The following is a 27,951-nucleotide window of genomic DNA, read 5'->3' as shown; positions in this document are numbered from 1 at the left end:
CGCAACTGACAATGGACACAGGAAGTCCGATAACCAAACAGAGCGTAAATATGTGCGAGTATATTTTTTTCAGGCGTAGGTCACTGCTAAGTCCGACCCAGCGGAGGGGCGCGACCGGGCTTAGGCAACCAACTTTCAGGTCGCGAGCCCAGCCGGGTCCGCAGACCTCAACAGCGCGGTTGCGAGCGCGTCCCCGTTTCAGCTCGGGCGACGCTGATTGGAGGGACAGGCGGAGGCGGTGGGTGCAGCCAATCCGGAGTGGCATCCGCGTCTCCTCCCCGCCCCTGGGAGCCCAGGGGAGTTGGCCCTGGGGCCCGACACCAGTGTCTGGGAGACTCTCGTGGGGTCTGCGGTAAGAGGCTACGGACACCGGTGCACAGGCCATGGCCTCCCCCGGGCTTCCCCCGCCCCCCACCGAGGACGCGGCCTGGCCTCTGCGCCTCCTGCACGCGCCCCCGGGGCTGCTGCGGCTGGACCCCACGGGCGGCGCGCTGCTGCTGCTCGTCCTCGCCGCGCTGCTGGGCTGGAGCTGGCTGTGGCGGCTCCCGGAGCGGGGCATCCCCCCCGGGCCCGCGCCCTGGCCCGTGGTGGGCAACTTCGGCTTCGTGCTGCTGCCGCGTTTTCTCCGAAGGAAGAGCTGGCCGTATCGCCGAGCGAGAAACGGAGGAATGAATGCCTCGGGCCAGGGCGTGCAGTTGCTCCTGGCCGACCTGGGCCGTGTGTACGGCAACATCTTTAGCTTCTTCATCGGCCACTACCTGGTGGTGGTCCTCAACGACTTCCACAGCGTGCGGGAGGCGCTGGTGCAGCAGGCCGAGGTCTTCAGCGACCGCCCGCGGATGCCGCTGACCTCCATCATGACCAAGGGGAAGGGTGAGCTGGGCCGCGCCTCGGGGGTCACGGGCCGTGTGAACGCGCGGCTGGGGCTGCAGGTGCGCAGAGGCTGTGGGTTCTGTGCCCCTGGGGCCGCGCACCCGGCCCGCCGCGCACCTGTACCCTGAGGTGGAGGGAGGCGCGCCTCCCACTCCCGGATCCCGTCCATCCCGCTGAGATAGGCTCCATCCACCCCAGGAGTAATCACTCCTTCCCAGAACGGAGCCTCACTCTTCAGGCTGTGTTCCCTACGAGAAACTTTGGCCTGGTTAAAAAGAGAGAGGGATATTTACACCGTTGGCCTTCGGAGTGCAAGAATTTAATGTGATTATTTTCCCATAGGATAGGAGCCAACTGACAAACTAATACATCAGGTTCAGAGTCTCTCTGATTCCTGCTTATGGAAGTCTAAGTTGGGCAGTTTTGAGGGTTGGTAAACATCTTATCTGCTGCAGTCGAATATCACAGTTGCCCTTTATTTATCAGTGTTCCCTCTGTTGTATTGGCCGGCACGGGTCCCAGACTATTTTTCCATCTGTGCCAATCCTATCCTTAACTCAGGTGTTAATTTCAATGTCTTTGCTGCAGGGAGTTTTTTTTTTTTTTTCCCCCTCACTTCTGCAGCAGGTAGGTTAGGCTCCCTTGTTAGAACTTGTTTAATTGCAAAAGTACTTTTCCTTCGCTGCAGTTATAAGTCCTGAGACTTCAGGATTTTATAACCTTGGGCCCAAAGTTGTGCCTTCACCACTAGACTGACATCTAGGAGGACAGAGTAATTCCTTGTCCTTCCTGGCACGCAGTAGTGTAGTGTGTGTGTGTGCTCAGTCGTGTCTGACTCTTGGCGACCCCATGGACTGTAGCCCACCAGGCTCCTCTGTCCCTGGAATTTTTCGGATAAGAACGCTGGAGTGGGCTACCATTCCCTTCTCCAGGGAATCTCCTGACCCAGGGGTTGAACACCTTGTCTCTTGCATCTCCTGCATTGGCAGGCAGATACTTCACCATTGTGCCACCTGGAAGTAGGAGTCAGTAACTGTTAAGTAAATGAACTGCTGCTTCCCCTTCTTGGAATGTGGCATAAAGAGATTCAGGCTTTTTAGACCCTGATTAAGCCAGATTTTTGCATCAGGATTTTAAATGAATAGTAAAGACGATCTTAATATTTTAATGTTTAAAACATTAATTTTGATATTACTGAAAAACAAATTACACATGTCATAGTCCACACCTCACCCTCTGCACGCCTTCACACAGGCTGCTGCTTCTACCTGGAATTCTCTTCCGATCTCATGGCCACCTGGAGAACTTCTGCCTGCTTTTCTTCTCTCTTTTTTTTTTTTAATGTGGTGAAGTACAGATAGCATAAAACTTACCATCTTAATCATTTTTAAGCATACAGTTTCGCGTCATTAAGTCAATAACATTGTGAAACTATCTCTGCTATCTCCAGAACCCTCTTCATCTTTCAAAACTGGAACTTTAGACCCATTAAATAAACACTAAACACCCACGAAACATTAAAGTCTCTAACCTCTGGCAACCACCATTCTATTTTCCAAGGTAATTTATTTAAGTGGAATCATGCAGTATTTATCCTTTTGTGACTGATACATTTCACCTCATACAATGTTTTAAGGTTCATCCATCTTGTGGCACGTGTGAGAATTTTCTTCCTTTTTAAGAGTGACTGCTGTTCCATTTAACGTTTGCACTGCACTTTCTTTATCCGTTCCTCCTTGATGGACTATTGGGTACTTCTGTCTTTAGTCTATTGTGAAAAATGCTGCTGTGAACGTGGTGTATCTACAAATAACCGCTCAAAGTGCTGCTATCAGTTCTTCTGGGTGTAAATCCAGAAATGGAATTGCTTGATCATAGGTAACTCTGTGTTTAATTTTTGAGTGACTGCCATACCATTTTCCATAGCAGCTGCGCCATTTTACATTCCTACCAGCAACGGCCAACATTCCAGTTTCTCCACATCCTCACCAACACTTGCGCTCTGTTTTCTCATACCTGCTTCAATGTCTCCTCTCCGAGGATGTGTTCTATGACATATTTCTCTACCCTCCCGGGCAGAGGTGCGCTACTCTTTTCTCTGTGATACCACTGTTTTCAGTTAAACTCTCATCCCATTCCCTACCAGTCAATCAATAAGTCCCGTCAGTTCCTACTGCAGATACATCCGTGTGCTGTATCCATTCACTTTTCCCCATCTCCAGCTTATCCAAGCTACAGTCAGTTCTCATCTCTTACTGCAGAAACCTCTTAACTAGCCTGCTTGCTTCTGCTCCGATCATTCATATATACAGCAATCAAAGGGATCTCTTAAAAGAAAAACAAAAAGTCACGAATCAGAACAAATCATGTCACTCTGCCACTGAAACCAATTGCTTCTGACCCCATTCTATACCCTAAAGGGTCTGGCGTCTGTTTGCCTTTTGGACTTTATGTTTTTCTACTCACACCTTCCTTGTACATTTCAAGTACAGTGTCTGCTTTGGACACACTAAGCTGATTCCTGGCAAGTTGGTGACTGCTTCAGGCTACTGGGTTTTGTTATCCTTGGGCCTGGAATAACTTTGTACTTGGCTGACTCTTTATCATCTCTTAGGTCAAATGTCACCTTTCACTTCTAGTTTAGACACTGTCCAATATCATAACTTAATCTCATTCATATTTCACCAAACTCATTCATTAAACATTTTGAAAGCATTTAGCCTATTACCGACCCCACCTTCCTCCAGAATGTGACCTCTGTGAGGGTAAAGACTTAGGTCATCTTAACCACTGTACCCCCACTAATTGGCACAGAGTAGGTAGTCAAGAAATGAATGAATGCATGCACCCAAGCACCACCTATTGTTGTACTTACCACATTGTATTGTCACTTTTGTTGCTTGTCTGTCTTTTCCTCCTGATTTTTTAAAGGTAAGAATTAGATTTTCTTCGTTGAGGTCCTTCCTGGTGGATGTATAGTTTGGTCAATAATCGATAATAAGGCAGTTTTTTTTTTGTTTTAATTGAAAGGTAATTGCTTTACAATACTGTGCTGGTTTCTGCCATACATCAACGTGAATCAGTCGCAGGTATACATATGTCCTCTCCCCCTTAAACCTCCCTCCCATCTGCCCCCTCGTCCAACCCCTCTAGACTGTCACAGAGCCCTGGGCTGAGCTCCATGTGTCAGCAGCGAATCCCCACTGGCTCTGTTTTGTGTATGGTAGTGTGTGTTTCCGTGCTGCTCTCTCCATGTGTCCCCCACTATGTCCACAAGCCTGTCCTCTGTGTCTGTGTCCACTACTGCCCTGCAGATAGGCTCATCAGCACCGTCTTTCCAGATGCCATACACATGCGTTAATATACAATGTTTGTCTTTCTCCTTCTGACTCACTCACTCTGTATAATAGGCTCTGTCTCTTGGAGGAATTAATACTTTTAAGTGAAGCACCAAATTATCTCAGGCTCTCAAGACTTTCCTAAATAAGGAGGGATCTAATTACAAGCTGTGATCCAACTAATACTTAAAAACTGCCTTATTAGATATATATTATATGTAATATAATAAGGCAGTTATTATACATAAATATATTGTAAGGCATTTATTATTATACATAATAAGGTAGTTATATATGCTGCTGCTGCTGCTGCTAAGTCACTTCAGTCGTGTCCGACTCTGTGTGACCCCATAGACGGCAGCCCAGCAGGCTCCCCTGTCCCTGGGACTCTCCAGGCAAGAACACTGGAGTGGGTTGCCATTTCCTTCTCCAATGCATGAAAGTGAAAAGTGAAAGTGAAGTCGCTCAGTCGTGTCCGACTATTAGCAACCCCATGGACTGCAGCCTACCAGGCTCCTCTGTCCATGGGATTTTCCAGGCAAGAGTACTGGAGTGGGGTGCCATTGCCTTCTCCCAGTTATATATAATAAGGTGGTTATTATTACATATATAAGGTAGTTGTTATATATAACAAGGCAGTTTTTAAGTATTAGTTGGATCACAGCTTGTTATTAGATCCCTCCTTATTTAGGAAAGTCTTGGGTGCCCAGGATAATTTGCTGCTTCAGTGTCTGACCTGAAAGTATTAATTCCCCCAAGACACAGCTAGGACTTCTCAGGCGATGCTGCTCTGGTGTTCTGGTGGATGTATGTTGGGCAAATGTGCTGGAAGAAATTTCTGTTGCTAGTTAAGATGATTGACAGGAGAAGGTAAAGCAAGAACCATATGTAACAAGGGAAATGCTTATAGATTTTACTTGAAATAAACAATAGGCCATCTGCACAGGAAAATGTAGATAGTCAAGGACTCTTTTAATGGAATTGTTTCAAAGGTGAAGAATAAAACGGGAGAAGGTAAATTTATCTCAAGATGCCCATCAAGGGATAAAGGAGCAGATGAGTTCTGGGTTGACTTCATAGATCTAGAAGTGGATGGCATGGTCAGCTTGAAGGAGATCGGCCACAGGAATGAAAGGCTGAGAGACTCAGCAAGATTTGAGGAGTGCCCAGGCATTCCTCACTCCCTGCTCACTCTCTTCAGTGTCATTTCCAACGGCAACCTTATAAAATGTGACATTGTCCAGAAGGAGGATGTGTAGGCTATAAGAGAAGGTGATATTAGGAACTGGAGACCAATAGTGTTATTAAATGTTTCTTACAAGAAATTGTTTTTAAAGAATTTTGCTACTAAAGTGGGTGAGACTAGCAGAGAAGGAATGTTTCATGAACAGTGATGTGCTGGAAATTGTTCACTTAACACATTGTCAACGAGTTCTAGCATGTAGGAAAGTTATTTGAGTTTTTCAAATGATTGTGCTTAGACAAGTTGATGTTGTTTTTAAACATAAAGACTATAGTCAGCTAGCTCATGCCTCTCATCCCTGACATTCTCAGACACTGTCTCCTTGGACACCTCTTACGTCTTGCACTTCATATCTGTCCAAGTGAAAGTGTTAGTCTCTCAGTTGTGTCCGACTTTTGCAACCCCATGGACTGTAGCCTGCCAGGCTCCTCTGTCCCTGGAATTCTCCAGGTAAGGATACTGGAGTGGGTTGCCATTTCCTACTCCAGGGGATCTTCCTGACCCAGGGATCAAACCCAGGTCTCCTGCATGTGAGGCAGATTCTTTACCATCTGAGCTACTGGGGAAGTCCTCATATCTGTCAAGTTGCTGTCAATACCCAATGCCCAAGGACCAGCCTCTCTTGAGAGGGTTCCCTCCTTTTCCCCACCTTATCTAAACCTGAATTTTTCCCTAAAGATAAACCAGCCCCTTTTTAACTTTCCCCAAGTTCTTTATTTTTCTAAAATGTGCCTTCATATACATCCTTATTTACAAATGAAGTATCACCCAGATGTCCTCTCTGAGAAGTACTGCTTTCACTCAGCTGACAGGATGCTCTTTCCCCCGCCTACACTGAAACCTCAATAGCCTCCAACATACAGCATTTAATACAATGTATCCCAACAATGGAACATTCGGTATAGTCCAGCATACAAGCGTTCAATCCTATACAGCCCAACAATGCAACAACTCAATACCATACATACCACTTATGCAACTTTAGTGCAACCCACCATACAACATTTCAATATGCTATGCAACTTCAGTAGAGTCCAGCATAGAACAGTAGAGTTGTTGATTTATCCAGTTCCTCAAAAAACTGAAAGCATCTCGAGAACAGCGACTGTGTCTTTTAAATCCATATGCCCTTAGTAGCTGGTACATAGGGGACCCTAAATAAATATTGGAAAAACTAATAGAGGGCATTTTGCTAGATAAAATGTTTCTAAAATCCAAATGTATGGATTTAAAGATAAGTTTAAAGGTGAGAGTTTGAAAGATGAGTAGGTGACACAGACTGAAGACCTAACAAAAAATAAAATCCCTTGAGAAATAAGACAGACCAGAGATGTCATATGTGACAATGTGACATCTTAAATTAGATGGCAGTTAAAATTAGGATACAATCCTGAAGTTAAGTGAGAGACCATATCTTTCCAAGGAAAGAGAAGGGAGCCCAATAACACAGCCTCTGACTGCTGACAGCAGTAAAGGTTGGGCTCAAGACAGGAAGTGTGACTAAGCTGTGGTTCCCTAGAAAATAGTTCATGGGGGTTTAGTAAACAAAGAGAGTCTAGTTTCAGGGGTAGTTAATAAATTTTTATTCCTTCTTGAAAAATCACACACTACACCAGAGGAACTTTTCACAGAAGCACCTACCCCATCCATGATGAAATGTTCCTATAACCCTGTACCACAACATCTGAAGACAGAAAACGGAGACAGGATTGGCAAATGACTTCAGAGAATGGTGGGTGACCACCCTTAGGTTTCTGCAGGGGGAGGTGCTAATGGAGTGTGGTACAGTTCTTCCTAAGGAATCCCAGAAAGGCTCAGGAATCGGAGGTACCAGTGATTGCAGGAGATAGGGATGAGCCAGAGAGCTGAAAACAGCAATTGCTAGAAGTGCATATAAACTGTAGTTAGACCAGTTCCTTATCACCACCACCTTCCCTGCAGAAAATAGAAGCTTTTGAAGAGCTTTGGATTTTAGTGACCTCTTGGTCAGCCAGTGATTTGAAGTAGAGAGGGGAATGAGGGCAGAGAGATATGACCTTGTGCCATGCAAGACGAAAATCTACCACGATGAGAAGCCTGTGCACTCCACCTAGAGAGCAGCCCCCACTCGCCGCAACTAGAGACAGCCGGAGCGCAGCAACGAAGACCCAGTGCAGCCCCGAAACGAAAGAAAGAAAGAATAAGGAATGCATTACATGATGATAACAGGAACCCTTTTTTTTAAACCAGGAAGATAAAATATTTCTAAATTTGAATGTAGCTGACAATGTTGTCTGGCATATACAACATAGATACTTAAAATTTTTGTGTATTTTAATTATTAAAAAAATATATATATATACACACACACAACAAAAACTTACATAATTGCATAAAGAAATTGACAAGTACCATTAGAGCAAAATATTTTAACAAAAGTATTTGAATAGTTGAGAGATCAGGCAGATAAAAATTTGGTAAGGATAAAGAAGATTTGATTCTAACAGTTATCTAGCTTTCTTTGTTGGAAAGGACCTTACAGTGGCAGGCTTAGTGTATTTATCACCTGTAGTGGATCATTTTTTAGTGCTCTCATCCTTCATATGAAAAAAAGATTTAATAAGGTCATGTAACAATATGCAAAAATCACTATCTTTTCTGTTTCTTCTTTAGTTTCAAAGTGACAATTTTACAGTGCTAAATTTCAATTGTATTGGATGCATGTATATGTATGGCTGAGTCCCTTTGGCTGTTCACCTGAAATTATCACAACATTGTTCATTGGCTATACTCCAATATAAAATTAAAAGTTTTTTTAAAATTTCGAAAAAAGAGGACCTTATACCCAACAATTGGAGAAGGAATGGCAACCCACTCCAGTGTTCTTGCCTGGAGAATCCCAGGGACGGGGAAGCCTGGTGGGCTACTGTCTATGGGGTCGCACAGAGTCAGACACGACTGAAGCGACTTAGCAGCAGCAGCATACCCAACAATTGCTTATATAAAAATTCTTCCCTACTTTATTTGGAGATTTATTAAAATTGATCACATTCTAGACTAAAAAGCCTCATTGATGTAAAAAATCAGCAAAAGCCAGTTAACCTAGGTGGCAAAAGAGAATCGTAACAGAAGAAAAACTTTATACTTCAAATGTATTGAAAAGACATGCAAACAATACTTGTGGACCGCAGCTAAAGTGGATCTCAAAGGCGACTGTAGAGCCTTGAAAAGTGAAAGTGTTAGTCTCTCGATAGTGTCAGACTCGTTGCAACTCCATGGACTGTAGCCCAAGGCTCCTCTGTCCATGAGATTCCCCACGCAAGAATACTGCAGTGGGTAGCCATTCCCCTCTCCAGGGGATCTTCCCAAGCCAGGGGTGTGTCCTGCACTGGCATGCAGATTCTGTACACTGAGCCACCTGGGAAACCCTTGTAGCGCCTTCACTACCCTTTATTAGGATAAAGGTCTGAAAATTAGTGGGCTACCCTGGTGGCTCAGTGATAAAGAATCGGCATGCTAATGCAGGAAATGTGGGTCGGGAAGATCCCCTGCAGAAGGAAATGGCAATACACTCCAGTATTCTTGCCTGGGGAATCCCATGGACAGAGAAGCCTAGCAGGCTACAGTCCATGGGGTCCCAAAGAGTTGGACACAACTTAGCAACTAAACAACGGCATCAATATACAAGAAAGCAGACTAGAAAACCTGTAAATGGAGCTGCCAGCATACAGCAAATGTATGACAGAGGAAGTGGTGTAGATCAGTAGGGAAAAGGAGAAGCTGTTCCATTAATGGTGCTTGAATAACAGATTATCAGAATAGGGGGTAAAGTGGATTCCTTCTTCACAACAAGTAGGAATACCTACTGCTGCTGCTGCTAAGTCGCTTCAGTCGTGTCCGACTCTGTGCGACCCCATGGCAGCCCACCGGGCTCCCCCGTCCCTGGGATTCTCCAGGCAAGAACACTGGAGTGGGTTGCCATTTCCTTCTCCAATGCATGAAAGTGAAAACTGAAAGTGAAGTCGCTCAGTCGTGTCCGACTCTTCTCGACCCCATGGACTGCAGCCTACCAGGCTCCTCCATCCATGGGATTTTCCAGGCAAGAGTACCGGAGTGGGGTGCCATTGCCTTCTCCAGGAATACCTAACATAAGTATAAACTCCAGGTAGGCTATAGAGACTTAAATGTCAAAAAGCAAAATGTTTTAATTTTACAAGAAAATAGTTGTATTTATGAACCTGTGGTAGGAAAAGATTTTTAAAATAAGATACACAGCACAAACCACTAAGAAAAGATTGGTAAATGCAACTACCTTCATATTTAAAACTTGTTTATCAAGTAGTAGCATGAAAACATGAAAAAAAGCAATTCATGTGATGAAAGACAGTATCTGCTTTGCATGTAGAATGTATAAGAAGAAAATTGCACAGTTTATAAGCACAAATCACAGAATAGGAAACTTGGGCAAAAGCCATATGAGAAGCTGTTCCAACTCACTGTAACAGTCAGGGACATGCAGATAAAAATCAGATGAGATACATTTCAGCCCTCTGATTGGCAAAAATAAAATGTCGATAACTGCCAAATGATGGCAACTATTTGACAAGAGATCATTAATATACTTCTGGTAGGCACACTTTTGGGGTTTTCTCCACTTTGGAGAGGAGTTTGGCAGTATGGCAATGGCACCCCACTCCAGTACTCTTGCCTGGAAAATCCCATGGACGAAGGAGCCTGGTGGGCTGCAGTCCATGGGGTCGCTACAGTCGGACATGACTGAGCGACTTCGCTTTCCCTTTTCACTTTCATGCATTGGAGAAGGAAATGGCAACCCACTCCAGTGTTCTTGCCTGGAGAATCCCAGGGACGGGGGAGCCTGGTGGGCTGCCGTCTCTGGGGTCGCACAGAGTCGGACTCGACTGAATCGACTTAGCAGCAGCAGTCACATTGAAGGTATGTGTATTTTAGGACACATCAACATACTGTTAGCAATGTTTTCAAAATTCTGATGGAGGGGGAAAGGTACAATTAATACATGTGCTGAAAATCGTTAGAAAATCTGTCTCTGATGTATCCTTTCCCAGGAAACTACTAGAGGATAGGCTTCAACAAAATTCAGTAGTGAAAGAAGAAAAAGACATAGATTCCAGGGAAATGGGTTCAACACAGGAGGGTCCAAAAAGATTTCTACGGTGCGCTGCAACACTTCAGTTGCGTTCAATTCTTTTTGACCCCGTGGACTGTAGCCTGCCAGGCTCCTCTGTCCTTGAGATTCTCCAGGCAAGAATATTGGAGTGGGCTGCCCTGCCCTCCTGCAGGGGATCTTCCCTACCCAGGGATCAAACCCGTGTCTCATTACGTCTCCTGCATTGGCAGGCAGGTTCTTTACCACTAGCACCACCTGGGAAGCCCCTAGAAAAATTTGTAGATGATGACAAATGGAAGTCATGAAACACCTAAACAAAAGGCCTAGAAAGAAGATCGTATTTGAGCAGATGTGTGGAAGATTCCAGGCAGGAAAATGAACCTGATAAATCATTCAAAACAGACCATATGACTGTTTTTTTAATTGAGAATCCTTTTACATAGACAGACCACTGAGAGAGGTCTTTATTTCATTCTCAGCTGTATTCACAGCATCCCAGTGTCTGGTACATAGTAGGCATTCAGAAATATTCGTTAAGTGAATGAAGCATGTCCTTGAAGGTAGCAGGAATGAAGTAGATGAAAAATGGGAAGGAAGGAGGAGAGCTGGCTGAAACAATAAAGCACACCACGGAAAAGAGGAGGATGAAATAAGTGACAGGAAGCAAGGAATATTTGAGAACAATTTGATACAACATCTGAGAGCAATTCTGTTGGGGTTGATGGTGAAAGATTATAACATAAGTGAGAATCAAATAAGCTGTGGTTGTGAATGTCCTAGAGTTCGGAGGCTTTTAGGGCTGTTTGCAACAACAGACATTTTAGATTACTTGCCCGTTCTTTGATCCAAGCTTTGGTGAGCACTGTTCTAATTCAGTTGGGTCATTGATGTATTCAGCGCATACTTAACAAGCTCCTCCTCTGTATGTAGCACTATGTCAGAAGTTTGGACTTTAATGATGAGCAAACTCAGATATTATCCCTGCCCTCATGTGTGCTCTGTTACTGTGCTTCTTCTGTTCATAATATTTAGAATATGTGTGTACCTAGCTTGAGATATTGGAGAAGGAAATGGCAACCCACTCCAGTGTTCTTGCCTAGAGAATCCCAGGGACGGGGGAGCCTGGTGGGCTGCCGTCTATGGGGTCGCACAGAGTCGAACATGACTGAAGCGACTCAGCAGCAGCAGCTTGAGATATTTTCTAAGTCTGGGTTCACTTTAAGAAAATAAGATTTTGAAATTTAGGTAACTCTAGAAATCGAATCTTGTTTTCTCGTATTTCACCCAGAATTATAATAATAAGCTTTTTAGCAAAGTTTTCTAGTGAAATTAGATATAATTTTTGTTATTAGAAACATACACTACCTGGATAACTAAATTTTGCCAGTCGTTCTTCTTGGCTGGTGGTCCTTATCTATATGTATATGGGCTTTGCACAAGTGACTTGAGAAATACAAGTCCACTTCATGGTTGGTCCTCTTCAGTATTAATAATCAAGCTTTGCTGTCTCTCACCTTCTTTACTTGGTTTCTTTTTGCAGGGATTGTATTTGCACATTATGGTCCAGTCTGGAGACAACAGAGGAAGTTCTCTCATTCAACTCTTCGTCATTTTGGCTTGGGAAAGCTTAGCTTGGAGCCCAAGATTATTGAGGAGTTCAAATATGTGAAAGAGGAAATGCAAAAGCACGGAGATGCCCCTTTCAATCCTTTCCCCATTGTCAACAACGCCGTCTCTAACATCATTTGCTCTTTGTGCTTTGGTCGGCGCTTTGATTACACCAATAGTGAATTTAAGAAAATGCTTGATTTTATGTCACGAGCCTTAGAAGTTTGTCTGAACACCCAGCTCCTCCTGGTCAACATATGCTCCTGGCTTTATTACCTTCCTTTTGGACCATTTAAGGAATTAAGACAGATTGAAAAGGATTTAACCATTTTCCTTAAAAAAATCATCAAAGACCATCGAGAGTCTTTGGATGTAGAGAACCCTCAGGACTTCATAGACATGTATCTTCTCCATGTGGAGGAGGAGAAGAAAAATAATAGCAATAGTGGTTTTGATGAAGATTACTTATTTTATATCATTGGCGATCTCTTCATTGCTGGCACTGATACCACAACTAACTCTTTGCTTTGGTGCCTCCTGTATATGTCACTGCACCCCAACATTCAAGGTAATAAACAGATGTTTCCTTTATTCATGGCAAAACCAGGATATTTAAATCAGGATCAACAACCTTGGTGATCCTGTGGCTCCTATCAATAAGCCACGTCTTCAGGCTGGAAAACAAAATGGAAATGCTTGCATCTCATAGGGAATTGGTAAGGTGTTAACAGTGAAACTCCAAGATTCTAGACAGTGGCACAAAGGCCACAGCTTGCATGCATCTGCTCTAAATCTCTACAGGTCTGATTCTGTGTGAAATCTAGGATGAAGAAAGAACTTTAGAGAAGACTCTTTTAGAGTTGAATCATAATCATCTGAACCCATCCATCTTTTTTGAAAGTGAGACCAGAGGCCCAGAGTTCTGTGGTTTTTGCAAGGTCACAGAGCTAGTTCCACCACATCAATACCAGTAGGTAGTGAATATCAGTGGAAGTTCACAGTGGAAGGACAGGGGGAAGAAGTGTATTCATTGCTCCTGCAACAAATAACCACACACTTAGTGACTTAACACAAATTTGTTATCTTAGAGTTCTGTACCTTAGAAGTATGACACTGTCTCAGTGAGCTAAAATCAAGACATTGGCAGGGCTGCATGCCTTGCTGGACACTCTGGAGGAGAATCCATCTCCTTGCCATTTCCAGCTTCTTTGGCTGGTGGCCCCCTTGCTCCCATTTTGAAGCCAGCAATCTTGTATCTCTCTGGCCATTTTTTCGTAGTCGTATCTCCCTCTGATTCTAAACTCAACTGGGAAAAGTTCTCCAATTTTAAAACCCATGTAATTAGACTGTGCACACCGAAAACATCCAGCATGATTGCCCCAGCTCAAGGTCCTTCATTTAATCCAAGTCCCTTTACCATATAAGATAGCATATTCACAGGTTCTAAGGGATTATGAACATCTTGGGGGACCATTGTCTGCCTACTACAGATGGGATTTTGCCTACCCACATTCATTAACTATTGATGAGTAGCAGATTATCCCAAAATTTAGCATCTTAAAAGAACAACCATTTATTATGTCACATAGATTCTGAGGATCAGGAATTTGGAGCAGCTTAGCCCAGATGTTCTGCATAGGATTTCTTATGAAATTATAATCATGATGTTGGCCGGGGTGACAAATACCTGTAGACTTGACTAAGACTGGAGGATCCTCTAGCAAGATGGTTCACCCACATGACTGCTGGCAGGCCTTGCCCTTCAGACCTTGACTTGGCTGCCAGCTTCTCCCAGAGTGAATGACCCGAGAGTGAGTGGTCCAGACAAAAGCCATGGTGGTCAACTCTAACCCAAGCTCAGAATGGTCATACCATTACGTCTCCATATTCTGTTGATCACAGAGACCAGTTTGGTATAAAGTGGGAGGGGACAGCACAAAGATGTGACCACCAAGAGGTGGGGTCACTGGGGGTCATGTTGAGCTGTCACACGTCATCACAGGTAAAAGTTTAGAGAGCCAGTTCTAAGCTGATACGAGAGAGTGATTCAGACTGGTCCTGAATCCAGTGCACCTTCCCCTTGGCCCCTCTGTCTGCTCTGCCATGCTCCATTAAGAGTCCCAGGCTGGTACAGAGTCCCTGGGACCAGCTGCCTCTACTGGGATATCTGACCAGTGCTTCATTTCACGGAGACTAAGTCAGCTTCTACTGCCGACTTCCCAGCTGTGCAGGTGTGGTGATGGGAAGTGTGCATGGGAGGGCAGTCTCTCCTGGCTTATCCTTTGGATTCTGCTTTCCTTTTTTTTTTTTTTTTTTTTTTTGTATAGAAAAGGTTCATGAAGAAATTGCAAGGGTCATTGGTGCTGACCGCGCCCCCTCCCTCACTGACAAGGCGCAGATGCCCTACACAGAAGCCACCATCATGGAGGTGCAGAGGCTGAGCACTGTGGTGCCGCTCTCCATCCCTCACATGACCTCAGAGAAAACAGGCAAGTCCAGGGCCTTCCTCCTTGGAATGCCCTTGAGGGGAACCCAGCCCCTTCACCCAGAGGACCTGAGGTGAGGGTGCAGCGGGGGTTTGTCATGGTCATGGATAATCAAATGTCCAGGGGATGCTTCAGCCTCGCTGCCCCTGTTTGCTGTACTGGCTGGCATTCCAACACTGGCTGGCTGGTAAACAGCTCTCTCGGCTTCAGAGCATGCTCATGTACACTGGTCAGGCAAATTCTGCTGCCCTTTCAGGTGGCTGTATTGGCAGATACAATAGTTAACAAAGGTCCCTCTCAGTCCTCCTGTTCTTGGAGGTTCCAAAGAGCTAGCCTAAATTGGGAATTAAGGAGTTCAACTGGGAATTATCCTGCATCGTTTTTAACAGTTCTGCAGCTGAAGCACAAATGGTGAAGAATTAGAAGAGCCCCTCTGATTCCGAGGGCACATGTTTCAGCCTCTCAGCTACAGTGACATATAGGCTCTCAGACTGTAAATGTCCCTCATAGCCAGGAGTTGTCCTCTGGAGACAGCCTGTGATGAAATGGCCTTACATCTACTTATAAGACAATTGTAGGAGGCAATCACTTATCAATGACATTGGATCACTCACCAGTTGGGTGGAAATTAGATACGAAGTATGTGCGGCATCTTTGGGGCATTGTTTAAAGTACATATGATCTTGTCGGCTGGTGAGAGCCAGTGCTGACGTCCTGTTATATCCCTTTAGTTTACCCTCTTCGTTGCATTATTGTGTGGACATAAAAGACTCTGTGAGCTGTAAATTATATATAAGAATTTTTGTTGTCTGAAGTGAAGAGAAGTGAAAGTCGCTTAAGTCATGTCCAACTCTTTGCGACTCCGTGGACTGTAGCCTGCCAGGCTCCTCTGTCCATGGGATTCTCCAGACAAGAATGGAGTGGGTAGCTGTTCCCTTCTCCAGGGGATCTTCCCAACCCAGGGATCAAACACAGGTCTCCTGCATTGCGGGCGAATTCTTTACCATCTGAGTTTAGTTTCTAAGTTATGTCCGACTCTTTGTGACACCATGGAGTGTGGCTGCCAGGCTCCTTTGTCCATGGGATTCTCCAGTCAAGAATACAGGAGTGGGTTGCCATGCCCTCTTCCAGGGGATCTTCCCAACCCAGGGATTGAACCTGTGTCTCGTGCATTGGCAGGTGGGTTCTTTACCACTGAGCCACCAGGGAGGAGTTTATAATTTTTTGGAACAGTTTACTTGACATGCCACATGATTTCTATTTTAATGTTTCTCTTAATTATAATTTTTAATGGTTTGATTGGATTTATTAACTCAGCATGCATCAGAGCAGCTCCTGTGCTCTGTCTTAGGCTGGGTCTAGGGATCATGTGGAGACGATGACAGTTAATAAGGTCTTTTCCCTGCCCTCAAAGTACCTGAAAGTTTACTCTCAGCAGCTTAAGAACCTAGATACATAACTAGCTCTTTTTTTTTTTTTTTTCAAACAGTGATGTTTACTGAGAGCTATTAGTAAAAGCATGTTGAATGATTCTGTGGTTTTGTTCTGTTTTAGTGCTCCAAGGATTTACCATTCCTAAAGGCACAATAATATTACCCAACCTATGGTCAGTACACAGAGACCCAGCCATCTGGGAGAAACCAAATGATTTCTACCCTGATCGATTTCTGGATGATCAAGGACAACTTATGAAAAAGGAAACGTTTATTCCTTTTGGGATAGGTCAGTTAAACTTTTATTTTCTTAATGGTATAATTAAGAAAGAAGTAGAACTGGAAGAATCTTTTATTATTTCATGATATTGTTTTAAAAATGTGTCTTTCTTGACAAGCCAATATATGAGAGAAATAATTTAGATAATGCATCTCCACTATGTTCATTTCATATTTAAAAAAATGAAAGCAGTTGATTTTAAATCATTAAATGTGACTAGAAATCTTCCTTTTTGCATTGTCCAAGTGATTGTTGAAGTCCCAGAGACCTATTAGAGTTAAGAGCAGCTTTCAACCTGCCTGAATGGTGGGTAAGAGGATGGGATCTTTGATCTCAGCAGTTACTCTTTTAGGTCCCTAGATGAGGGCAAGGAGGCTTCTTTCTATAGAAAAGGAATGCTCCGGAGATTCTCATGTGATGTCTTTTCTCTTCAATCTTCCAGATAAGAGCAGGGAAAGAGATAAGTAGGTATGGAGGAGACGAGGTAGCTCGCCTTGTTGGGTCAATCTCCAGTTTCTATCTAGGATGAGCATAGATTTTTGTGAGGAGTCAGCTAAAATGTGAACTTGGTAAAAATTCTGGTAGACTCTGGGAAGCCCTGGGGTATATGTGGCAGTTTTATTTCAAACCTCTCTGTGTCTGCCTTTAAAACACTCAATTTAGAGTTTTTGTATAAATGTATCCCTTTTGAGGTAGGAAAAGGAGTGCTCTTGTAATCCCTTTTTTCTGGTCTTATTTTTAGGGAAGCGGGTGTGTATGGGAGAGCAGCTGGCAAAGATGGAGTTGTTCCTGATGTTCGTGAGCCTAATGCAGAGTTTCACGTTTGTTTTGCCTAAGGATTCAAAGCCAATCCTGACTGGGAAATATGGTCTAACTTTAGCCCCACATCCATTTAATATAATCATTTCAAAGAGATAAAGAACATCTCCATGAAGAGATGGTGCAGAGAATGTAAATACACATCCTTCTAAACAGAGTCTTCCTTCTGTAATTGACAGTGGATCTGGCAACTCTGAAAATCTAGGTTGGGCTCAGATCAGAGAGAGATTGAAAAGAGGTAGAACATGTGGGACTTTTCCTTTTGAGGGGGGGGTTCCTCTGCAGGAAACTTCAGCCATTTCAATAATGCATGTGACTTGGGGGATTGCGACGAATGTAGTGGATGAGGAAGTAGGCGATACAGATTTTTATGCCCAGTGGGCTCCACCAGTGGGCATTTCATCTCATCTCTCAGTGCCTCAGTCTTTCCACATGGAGGGCAGTGATAAAAAAACCTGCCTCATATCTTGGCATGCATGTGTGCATGCTAAGTCACTTCAGTGGTCTCCAACTCTGTGATCCTATGGACTGCCCACCAGGCTCCTGTGTCCATGCAATTCTCCAGACAAGAATACTGGAATGGGTTGCCATTCCCTTCTCCAGGGGATCGTCCAGACCCACGGATCAAACCTGGGTCTCCTGTGGCTCCTGCATTACAGGCAGATTCTTGACCACTGAGCTACTACAGACACTCATCTCGGCTTGAACGATGGTCAAATGCCCCATATCTTTACTGACATCACTAAGATGCTGTTAAGTTCTGGAGAACAAATCCGGGAGAAGGAAGACCTACCTGTTTAAGACCCATGGCAACATGATAGTGGTGTTCAGACTTTAATACTTCATCAGAGAAGGATGTGGGCTTGAGTGACAATGAATTAGAACTTATCTTGGAACAGAGTTTTATGTCAGTTTTAGGGGACTTGTTATCATTACCCTTTTACGATTTTAGTTTTTACTTTTTGTAGACATAGGATGAAGAGAACCCTTGTTCAGTATGTTGAGGAATGGATATGGTCTGAATGTATGTGTCTGCCTTCTATTTCAACTACATCAACAGTGAGCCTAGATGAAGAAGTGGCTTCATGGCAGGATTCCTTTCTGCTGTCTTTACCCACAAGGATGTAGCTCTAGCTTTTAACTTGAGCCCTGAATAGTGAGCTCAGGAATTTTGATACTGGGATTTATAAGGGAAGGAGTTGAGCTGTACTGCACGTTCCTTTCCTGTTCTTCCTTCCTGCCACTAGGCCTAACATTATCTCATCCTTGAAGACTCGCAAAGACAGGAAGGCATTCTTTTGCTTATTAAGATAACTAAATTGTTTCTTAATAAATAAGCTCCTTCTGAAAGAGCAGTTCTCGAAAAAGGTAACGCCCTCTTTCAGGAGGTGTTTGGAAATATGGGGGTGTGTTTTTCGTTATCACAATCATGGGGGTGCTACTGGCCTTTTTTGCTGCCACAAAGCCAGGATGATAAATGTCTGAGCAGTCCTAGACAATGAAGAGCAGACCTATCCACAGAGAACATGCCCCAAAAGTGGCCAGGCCTTTCCTTTATTCTCCCATTGTATTCCGTATATAGAAGGAATTGTGATATAATATGAGCAGCTGTTCTTTTTGAGCCTTCCTCATTCTGGCAACATACTTTATGCTTCAGTTGAATACTTATGTAATTCTTACAGACTGTCCAGTCACAGGATGATATTTTGTAGCTATGAAGCTCAAGCTTAGAGAAGCTAAGGACTTCCTGTAGTTATTAATAAGAAGTACCACTGTTTGTTTCAAACCTACCAGTTTATAACAGGAGAGTTCTTCCTGTACCACTTCTTGGTACTTCCTCCACTAGATCCCATAGCAGCCTATCTCTCTGCATTTTCAACATGGATAAATGACATACAGGCCAATCTTTAGGTGCTTTGAGCATTTTTTGTTAATTAAAATAGAAAACCTAATGAATGAAACACCTAGGCACTGTGAATGAATGGAGAGTTTGTTGTGCAGATTTTGGATGGATGGTGTGGGTTACCCTGCGTCGTGAGCAGGGCAGTTTGTTCCTCATTTGGAATTGCATATGCTTTGGAATTGCACTATTAACTCTGCATTAGCAAATTTATTACTCCTCAATTTATAAATACATTTTCAGTATTCCCTAGACACTTTGCAGCTAATTTGAGAAAAAAAACTCTTCTGTGAGAGTATGTTGAAATAAGATGTTTATTAAACTTTAAAACATAATGCCTTAAACTGTAGCACTTTAAAAACATCTGTTTATGGCAAATCACTGCAAAGACTGTTAGTGCTTTCCTCCCGTGTGTTGATGTTTTACGATTTTGTATTTTATGATTTACTTGAAGTGTAAAAAGAATAGTATTTTGTTTTATAATTCTGCCTGATACCTACTTTTAGTCCTCATCTTGAACATGATTTTTGATGTTTTTATTAAACTTTTAATTTTAACTAAGATAGTGTCACTTCTGGGTTTTTGGGGTTTTATTTCAGTTGCTAAGCAAAATTCTCTCTTACCAGATGTCAAGTTAGGAAGTGGAAGAGGGAACAGACCTCCAGAAAGAGAGAGAGATGGCCACATATAAGCATGATCTCCAGGCAGGAGGATAATTCTTTTAAAATATGCTCTCTTTTACACAGTTACTCTCAGGGCTGTCTTAAAGCCCACGTTTCTTATTTCCCACATCAAAATCCTGCATGATTTGAAGGATGGATGAATCTGTATAAGCCCATGGTGGCAAAGTATCAAGTGCTTATCTCAATTACACTTCTTAGCTCAGGAAAACGAGTTTTTAAAATACCCCACCCTATGGATTTTTCCTCTAGATGAGCCCACTGCCAGTCTTTTTCCATGGCCCAGTCTTCCTCCTACAGGTTACAGCTCAGAGGTCACCTCCTCAGGCACGACTTCCACTAAAGTCCAATCTAAAGTGGCCTTTCCTGAGAACTCTCTGCTATTTGGACTTCATCAAAATTGAAAAGTTTTGCATCAGTGGTCCTCTGGCCAGAGGTGGAAGAGATGATGGAAACTGATGGAAATGGATAGACTAAATGTATGTGTTCCTTGCCAAGAATTCATTAGTTGAAATCTGATCCCCAGTGTGATGGTATTTGGAGGTAGAATCTTTGGAAGGTGATTATGTCATGAGAGTGGAGCCCTCATGAATGATTAGGGTCCTTATAAGAGCCCCAAGAACTGCCTGGTCCCTTGTGTCATATGAGAACGCAGTGCAGAGACAGCCGTCCAAGAACCAGGAAGCAGGCTGTCACCAGACACCGAATCTGCAGATGTCTTGAGTTTGGACTTCTAGCCTCCAGAAGGGTGGCTCAGTGGTAAGGAATCTGCCAATCAATGTAGGAGATGCAGGTTTGATCCCTGGGTCAGAAGATCCCCTAGAGAAGGAAATGGCAACCCACTCCAGCATTCTTGCCTGGGAAATCCTATGGACAGAGGACCCTGGTGGGCCACAGTATCACAAAAGAGTCAGACATGACTTAGCGACTAAACAGCCTCCAGAACCATACGAAATAAATTTACTTGTAAAAATCTCAAGTCTATGGTGTTTTTGTTATAATACCATAATTGGATAAAATACTTCTGATTTATCACCCAGTTTATTTCCTCCAGAGACCTCCTCGTTATTTACAGTTACCCTGTTTATTAAAATCCTCAGTTTCCATCATCTCTTCCACCTCTGGCCAGAGGACCACTGATGCAAAACTTTTCAATTTTGATAAAGTCCAAATGGCAAACCACTCCAGTGTTCTTGCCTGGAGAATCCCAGGGATGGGGGAGCCTGGTGGTCTTCTGTCTGTGGGGTCACACAGTCGGACACGACTGAAGCGATTTAGCAGCAGCAGCAGCAGTCTATTTTTTCTTTTGTTGCCCGTGTCTTCAGTGTCATATCCAAGAAATCATTGCCAAATCCAATGTCATGAGGCTTTCCCCCTGTTTTCTTCTAAGAATATTATAGTTTTAGGTTTTATGTGTAGGTCTTTGATCCATTTTGAATTGATTTTTGTATTTGGTGTAAGTAAGGGTCTAACTTTTGTGCATGTGGATAACAATTTCCCCAACACTATTTTTTGAAAAGGCTGTCTTCCCCAATTAATGATCTTGATACTTCTGTCCAAAATTGTTTGACCATATACACAAGGATTTCTTTCTTTGTGGATACTATCTTTTTTTTTCTTTTTTTCATTGTCTCTTTATTTTGGCTGCACAGCCAGCATGCGGGATCCTAATTTCCTGACCAGGGATGGAATCTGTATCCACTGCATTGGAAGTGTGGGGGCTTAGCCACTGGACCACCGGGAAGTCCCTGGATACTACTTTTAAAGTAATGAATCACTAAACAGTTTTGTACTAACACCAGAATTTTCAGACGAATCAATGAAACAAAACAGCATATCCTCTAGTGTATAAAAGTGGCATCACACTGTTGTTCAGTCACTCAGTCGTGTCCAACTCTTTGTGACTTCATGGACTGCAGCACACCAGGCTTACCTGTCCTTCACCATCTCCTGGAATTTGCTCAAATTCATGCCCACTGCATCAATGATGCCATCCAACCATCTCATCCTCTGTTGCCCCCTTCTTTTCCTGCCCTCAATCTTTCCTAGTGTCAGGGTCTTTTCCAATGAGCCGGCTCTTTGCATCAGGTGGCCAAAGTATTGGCGCTTCAGTGTCAGTCCTTTCAATGAACATCAGGGTTGATTTCCTTTAGGATTCACTGGTTTGATCTCTTTGCTATCCAAGAGACTTTTCAAGAGTCTCCTCTGGCATCACAGTATGAAAGAACAAAATATTTTAAAAAGCAGTGCTGGGGCCATTGGTTGTTGCTGCGTGCCTGCTCAGTCGTGTCCACTCTTTGTGACCCTGTGGACTGTAGCTTGCCAGGCTCCTCTGTCCATGGAATTTTCCAGGCAAGAATGCCGGCTGGGTTGCTGTTTCCTTCTCCACGGGGTCAAAGATGCATCTCTTGCGTTTCCTGCATTGTCAGGTGCTTTCATTACCACTGGCGCAACCTGGGAAGGGCAATTGGTTAATTACTTAGAAAATTAAACAACTCTTCCCTCTTTCCAAACACGCAAATTAATCCCAAGAGGTATAATAAGTAAAAATAATACATTTGTATGTGTTCCTGAAATATATGGGAATGGGAAGCGACTTTTCCAAGCATAAAAAAGTTATGGACATTTTGAAACACGTACAGAAGTTAAGCTCAAATCTTGTTTCATCTACACTATCCCACTTCCCACCAGCCCCATTCTGTACTGATTTATTATGAAGCAAATCTCAGATACATCACATGAGCATATTCATCATGTAAAATATGTCTTGCAAGGATGGCTCATCTCGAGTTGTAGTTTTATTTCAAAGAAATATTGACAAGGGGTATAAGTGCCACAGTGGTGAAGAATCCACTTGCCAACGCAGGAGACACAGGTCCAATCCCTGGGTCAGGAAGATCCCCTGGAGAAGGAAATAGCAACTTACTCCAGTATTCTTGCCTGGAAAAGTCCACAGATAGAGGAGCCTAGAGGCTACATTCCACAGGGTTGCAAAGAGTCAGACACGACTGAGCACAGCACAGCACAAATACTGACGAAACAGCCCAAGAAAATATTTTAGAATGTCAAACAGACTAGAAGATTGTGGTTATTTTTTTCAAACATGTTTAAAATTAAATTACTAATGCAACAATGAAAAGACTACTACTAAATGACCTATATCTTATAGTTCCTTCTTATTCAGATTTATTACTCAGTTTTCTTACTTTAGGTTGTGCCTCATTTAAAAGACAATTTTCCACAACAAATATATCAATTTGGCATTTCTAATACATGATGCTAAAGATGGAAGTTCCATCACTGAAAACTCTCTTCTCCCATTATACCCCACTTGGCAGCATTTGTTCTCATTGTGCTTTTTTTCCAATCTGAGTTTGTTTAGCAGTCCTCTTCCTACTTGAAATGCAAAGACTTGTAGTGATTTGATGATTATTATAGTTTTTGAAAGATATCTTCCAAGGGTATTTGGTCCTTTCTATGGTTTCCTTGTATACAAACTCATGTTTATGGGAAAGCCGGCGCTTCAACATAAAAATAAAAACAAATTAAAACTTCAATAAAGCTGTTATTGTAAAGAGGGGGAGAGAGAGACAGAAACAGTCTAGAGTCATGCCATACGTGACTCTAGACTGGATTAAGTACTAGAAGAAAAAAGAACTATAAAGGACATTAGTAGGTCAATTAACTAAATTGGATTACAGGTGCCCAAATGGATAGAAATGTTGTATCATATTAAATTTACTAAAGTTGATTACTATCGTTATATAAGAGAATCACCCTATCCCTAGGAAACATGCATTGAAATATTATAAAGGACCATGATGTATGTAACTTACCTTTAAGCAGTTCAGAAATTATTCATCATATGTATATAAAATATCTATTATAGAAAAATAGATATAGACAATTGATAAGATAAAGCAATTTGATAAAATATTAGCAATAGGTAAAAGTGGGTTGGGCTTCCCTGGTGGCTCAGATGGTAAAGCGTCTGCCTGCAATGCGGGAGACCTGGGTTTGATCCCTGGGTTGGGAAGATCCCCTGGAGAAGGAAATGGCAACCCACTCCAGTACACTTGCCTGGAAAATTCCATGGATGGAGGAGCCTAGTAGGCTACAGTCCATGGGGTCGCAAAGAGGTGGACATGACTGAGCGACTTCACTTTCACTTTCAAATGTGGGTAAGAGGTATATGGGTTTCTTTGCACTATTCTTGAAACTTTTCTATAAGTTCAGTTATTTCTAAACAAAAAAAAAACTGAAAAGAATATGACTGTGATTATGATTCTCATAAAAACATCCACTCTGATCTGGCCCCTGCCTACCTTTCCAATCTCATCTTCATTCACCTGAAAGTTCCCTGGGCTTTTGTTATCCATCCTGCATTCATTGTATTTCCAGACCACTCTCTATTCTTCGTTCCTTTACAGGCTACATATACACTTTTCTGTCTGAAATGTCCTTATAAATGTTCTCTGCTTGAAAACCTTCTAATCATCCTCACTACTCTGCTGTAACATATCCATCATGATGAAGTAGGTTAGGACATCGGTTATGAGCAACAGCTTTGCACTCGGGTAGCCTGGGGCTCAACACCTGGCTCTATGCTCTCTCCCTATCACACATCAGGCAAGTTATTTTCTGCTCTAAGCTTCAGTTGTCCCGTATGTGAAACATATACATTATGAAATATATATATGCATTATGAGTATAATTATGTATTATTATATATAATTATATGAATATAATGAATGAGTATAAATAAACATATACATTATGAAACAGTAACATTAGACTGATGAGATTGAATGGGAAGATACACGTCACATGCTTGGCACAGAGCCTGGCAAATTAAGCACTCGTTAAATGCTTGTTTTACCCTTGCTTCCTCCCCTTCAATAAAATAATAAATAAATAAATACCTGGCTCTGAAAATCTCAGAAGTATAGTTAGTCAAAATATATTTTGCCCTTCAACTCATTTATAAATATTAGGATCTTTATATCAGATAGTTTCCAATTTATAAGCTAGGAAATCAACTTGGTTCTTTGTGGCTAGGATTTAAAGTATTTGAGAAGGAGTAGAAGGAAATAAGTGAGTTTAGAGTACTGGGGCCAGGACTTGAGAAGTTAGGTCATTATCCTGTGGGTAGTTTTTAAAAGGATGGGAGTGCAGTGATCCAGTTTATAACTTGAGAAATCAGTCTGAGAAGAATGTGAAACATTAACTGGGAGGAAGAGACATTAGTTTCATCAAGGCATGTTAGGAATGGGCTCAGCCTTTACTTGGGAGACAGTTTGAATAAATGCAGAGGGGGACAAAAGGGAGGAATCCTGGATGGAATCAATGAGGTGGAATCGATGACATTTGACCAACCAACATGGTGGTGAGGGGGAAGGGAAACGCTCTTGGTGGATGACCAGGGTCATCATGAACTGAGATGATGAATGCAAGAGGAGGCAAAAAGCATTGTGGGAGGAGAAAAATAATAGGTTCAAATTTGGTAAGTTACAGTGAAGTAGCTGAGGGGTTTCCAAGTAGAGGTGATCAGTAGAAAATTATTAATGGATGTTTCCATTTGAGAGGCACGAGTCCACATGCTAGAAATCAGGATGGCATAAAACACATGGCTGTATAGAGTGTTCAGATGTAAATACTGGAATCACTGTGAAAAACCTACAGTACCAGGGCTAATTAGCAGGCAGGTCTAAAAATATTAATCTGCTTAACTTTAATGATTGCATTAATGTAACAGTTAAAGGACCAAATCTAGACATACATATGTGTTACTGGAGCCCACTCCATTTTTTTCCCCTCTAGCAGCAGCAGCACTTTCTAAGGAGTATGAAATTATGAAAGGAGTGATGTTAGAATGGATTCAAATCCAAGCCTAGCCAGTGATTAATCTGAGTGACATTTAACAAATGCCTTAACCACTCAGAACCTCAGTTTCCTCACCTTTGGAGTTGTATAGCAGTGGTCACCTCAGGGTTGCTATGAAGGGAGGAAAAAAACATAGTGGTCAAGAACATGAGCCCTTAAAACAGACTGTCTTGGGGTTGAATTACACGGTGCCATTCATTAAGCTGTGTGGCTTCAGTTAAGTTTCTGAACCTCTCTGGGCCTCAGTTTCCTTACCTATAAAAAAGGATACCCTTTCCTTTGCTGTTTCTGAATTAATCAGTGACCAGGGCCATGCTTCCCAGTATACCACTCTTCCTGCAGAGAGAAATGAAGCAGCACCCCAAGAACAGTGTGAAGGTGCAAGTCAAGGGCCACAGAAACTGTTACCAGGTGCCCAGAAGCCCAAGGCTGTACTTAGGAAAAGAATTGCAGTTCTGGCAAAAAGAAGAATGATTCTATTGTAACTGTCATCTGATCAGGACTGGGCAGGAATAGAGGTCAGTGTGGTCTTCCTGGTTCAGAAGAGCGTAAATAAGGGTTACACTCTGAGTGTGATACAGCTGGAAAGGTGCCTGAAGCCCAGGTTGTCTGCAGATGATCATACTCCACACCAGGGGCTGAGCAGGACTCCTGATGCTCACTCCAGTGCTCCTTTCTTCACATAATACAGACGGCCTCAGATTTGCTGAAAAATACTGTAGTGGTTGTTCTTTCTTTTCCGAGGAAAGGAAATCAGAGATCTGCTGCTAAGTCGCGTCAGTCATGTTTGACTCTGTGTGACCCCATAGACAGCAGCCCACCAGGCTCCTCTGTCCCTGGGATTCTCCAGGCAAGAATACTGGAGTGGGTTGCCATTTCAGAGATCTGAAAACATACCAATTACTCAGGCATCATGTTTTACATTACACACAATAAAACGCCCAGGTGGCGCTAGTGGTAAAGAAACTGCCTGCTAATGAGATCCATGAATTCCATCCATGTCGGGAAGATCCCCTGGAGGAGGGCATGGCAACCCACTCCAGTATTGCCTGGAGAATTCCACGGACAGAGGAGACTGGTGGGCTACAGTCCATAGGATCACAAAGAGTTGGACACAACTGAAGTGACTTAGCATTCAAACTCATTAAAAAAAATATGTGGTGATGACAATATGTTTGGCTTAGCATTAAACACAACTTTGAAATAAGAATGAAAATCCACTGAAAGAATCATCTGTGCATCCTCCTATTCTACCATCCTAGCTTCACCCCTAAATATATCTAATTCCTCATCCTTTTTGTGTGGACAATATTTTTTTTACATTGCTACCTTTACATGTGCTGCTTCCTGTGCCTGGAATGCTTTTTTCTTCATAAATTAACTCATCTGTTCAAGTTACTAGGTTTTCTGTGTAATCTGCTGCTGCTGCTGCTAAGTCGCTTCAGTCGTGTCCGACTCTGTGTGACCCAATGGACGGCAGCCCACCAGGCTCCCCCGTCCCTGGGATTCTCTAGGCAAGAACACTGGAGTGGGTAATCTACTCATTCCAATTCTAGTCTTGTTGGATTTTGCAAGAGGAGTCTGGTAGGCTACAGTCAGTAGGGTCGCAAAGATTCCAACACAACTGAGCAACTAACATATGCACACACACACACACACACACTCTCTCTCTCTCTCTCTCTCTTTCTCTATGGCACTTAACAGACTTTATTTGGATGTGACAGTGTCTTCAGCCAATAATGATCTCCTTAGAAATGTCCCCGGAGAAGGCAATGGCACCCCACTCCAGTACTCTTGCCTGGAAAATCCCATGGACGGAGGAGCCTGGTGGGCTGCAGTCCACGGGGTCGTTAAGAGTCGGACACGACTGAGCGACTTCACTTTCACTTTCCACTTTCATGCATTGGAGAAGGAAATGGCAACCCACTCCAGTGTTCTTGCCTGGAGAATCCCAGGGACGGGGGAGCCTGGTGGGCTGCAGTCCACGGGGTCGTTAAGAGTCGGACACGACTGAGCGACTTCACTTTCACTTTTCACTTTCATGCATTGGAGAAGGAAATGGCAACACACTCCAGTGTTCTTGCCTGGAGAATCCCAGGGACGGGGGAGCCTGGTGGGCTGCCGTCTATGGGGTCACACAGAGTCGGACACGACTGAAGCGACTTAGCAGCAGCAGCAGCAGTAAAAATGTCCCAAGCCTAACGGAGTGCTCAACACAAGCACTTGTCCCGTATTTTTACAGAATTAGAAATGAGACGAAAGCAAAGGAATGGTGAACAAGGG

General features: G+C 43.1%; 1 protein-coding gene across 2 annotated transcripts; it reads left to right on the top strand.

Annotated features, from left to right (window-relative positions):
* The first annotated feature begins 238 nt into the window (after window positions 1–238).
* On the top strand, window positions 239–19,666 carry LOC102410846 (cytochrome P450 2U1). 2 transcript variants are annotated; one of them, XM_006061875.4, is made up of 5 exons: window positions 258–873; window positions 12,120–12,755; window positions 14,515–14,676; window positions 16,228–16,395; window positions 17,129–19,666. In XM_006061875.4, exons 1-5 carry the CDS (start codon window positions 384–386, stop codon window positions 17,302–17,304), a joined length of 1,632 nt encoding a protein of 543 aa, XP_006061937.1. In that variant the 5' UTR covers window positions 258–383; the 3' UTR covers window positions 17,305–19,666. The 2 variants fall into 2 exon arrangements, with proteins under 2 accessions (XP_025146109.1, XP_006061937.1); XM_025290324.3 differs by lacking the exon at window positions 14,515–14,676 and having other exon boundaries at window positions 239–873.
* Window positions 19,667–27,951: the final 8,285 nt, after the last annotated feature.

Source organism: Bubalus bubalis, chromosome 7 (genome assembly GCF_019923935.1).
Source record: "Bubalus bubalis isolate 160015118507 breed Murrah chromosome 7, NDDB_SH_1, whole genome shotgun sequence".
Classification (NCBI taxonomy): domain Eukaryota; kingdom Metazoa; phylum Chordata; class Mammalia; order Artiodactyla; family Bovidae; genus Bubalus; species Bubalus bubalis.
Note: the sequence above shows the minus strand (reverse complement) of the source record. Positions and strands in the feature narration are given on the sequence as shown.